The sequence below is a fragment of the Nothoprocta perdicaria genome, unplaced genomic scaffold, assembly GCF_003342845.1.
Source record: "Nothoprocta perdicaria isolate Ctin4 unplaced genomic scaffold, notPer1 scaffold_1059, whole genome shotgun sequence".
NCBI classification, from domain to species: Eukaryota; Metazoa; Chordata; class Aves; order Tinamiformes; family Tinamidae; genus Nothoprocta; species Nothoprocta perdicaria.
The window spans coordinates 2352-3975 of NW_020454160.1; the positions used below are offsets into that span (position 1 = coordinate 2352).

At 45.4% G+C, this 1624-nt stretch overlaps 1 protein-coding gene across 1 annotated transcript; it reads right to left on the minus strand.

Moving 5' to 3' along the window:
* Window positions 1–716: 716 nt before the first annotated feature.
* Window positions 717–1616, minus strand: LOC112952026 (olfactory receptor 14C36-like; the record flags this gene model as incomplete). The annotated part of the gene is made up of 1 exon (XM_026044806.1): window positions 717–1616. A coding segment is annotated over exon 1 (822 nt), but the record flags the coding sequence as incomplete, so codon positions are not given.
* Window positions 1617–1624: the final 8 nt, after the last annotated feature.

Here is a 1624-nt window from a genome sequence, read left to right on the forward strand (position 1 = left end):
GCAACGAAAAAAAACCCTTTTATTAGTGGGAAAAGAGCCCTGGCAATGATAGACATAGTAATGGAAGGCCTCGGGGTTAGAGGAAACTAAAAACTCTGGTCTCTAATTTCGTCTCTCTCTGAAATACAACTCTTGGTCTCTAAAGGGAGCACTGCACTATTATGAGMTTTTTACACCAGAACTCATGGAGAAGTCTTTTAATTAGGCCCTTCTGAGATGCAATTTCTTAGGCAGGTTCTTAGACATCCGATTTAGAAGAAAAGGTGCAATGTTTAGAACTTTATTACAGAGACACAATGAGGGACACAATCCTTATACATCATTCARTACAATTCTAGGTACCAGGGAAAAAAGAGCAGGCTCACTAAGAGTGGAAGGAATGCATGTATTACTGCAGTAACATCATAGAACATCATAAATTTTGAGGCACATTCTTGACAGCAGCTTTGGAAGAAAAGCTCCAGTGCATAGAATCTAATTTATTACAGAGAAAAAGTGAGGGATCCAGTCCTAATACAGTATTTCAKACAATTTAAGTTACATCATGAAAAAAAGGAGACTTAGTAAAAAGTGGATGAATGCAAGTACTTGGGTAGCAACATGATAACAATTTATGCTTCTAATAAAAGCCATAATTGAAATATTACAAGGAACAATGCTCAGTCCAGTTAAGGGATACAGAAGGAGTCATTTGTGGAGAGACACGGAAATGTTACCACTGATGAAAAAAAAGTCCAAGAAATCATTTTCCTCAAGGCAACCTTGAGCTCCTTATTTCTCATGCTGTAAATGAGGGGGTTCAGTACTGGAGGCACCACTGAATACAGAACAGCGACCACCATATCCAGAACTGGAGAGGAGATGGAGGGGGGCTTCAGGTAGGCAAACATGCCAGTGCTGACAAAGACGGAGACCATGGCCAGGTGCGGGAGGCACATGGAAAAAGCTTTGTGACGGCCCTGYKCAGARGGCATCCTCAGCACAGCTCTGAAGATCTGCATGTAGGACACCACAATGAAAAGGAAACAACCAAAGGCTAAACAGGCAGCAACTACTGCAACCCTGACCTCCTTGAGGTAGGAGTGTGAGCAGGAGAGCTTGAGGATCTGRGGGATCTCACAGAAGAACTGCTCCACCTCGTTGCCTTTACACAGGGGAATGGAAAATGTGTTCCCAGTGTGCAGGARWGCATTGAGAAAGCCACTKGCCCAAGCAGCTGCTGCCATTTGGACACAAGTTCTACTGCCCAAGAGGGTCCCATAGTGCAGGGGTCTGCAGATGGCCACAAAGCGGTCATAGGCCATGACTGTGAGGAGAGAAAATTCAGCTGAAATGAAAAAGGAAAAACTTAATACCTGTGCAGCACATGCCAAGTAAGAAATGGTCCTAGTGTCCCAGAGGGAGTTGGCCATGGATTTGGGGACAGTGGTGGAGATGGAGCCAAGGTCGAGGAGGGAGAGGTTGAGGAGGAAGAAGTACATGGGGGTGTGGAGGTGGTGGTCGCAGGCTATGGCTGTGATGATGAGTCCATTGCCCATGAGGGCAGCCAGGTAGATGCCCAGGAAGAGTGAGAAGTGCAAGAGCTGCAGCTCCCGCCTGTTAGAAAATGCCAGTAGGAGGAACT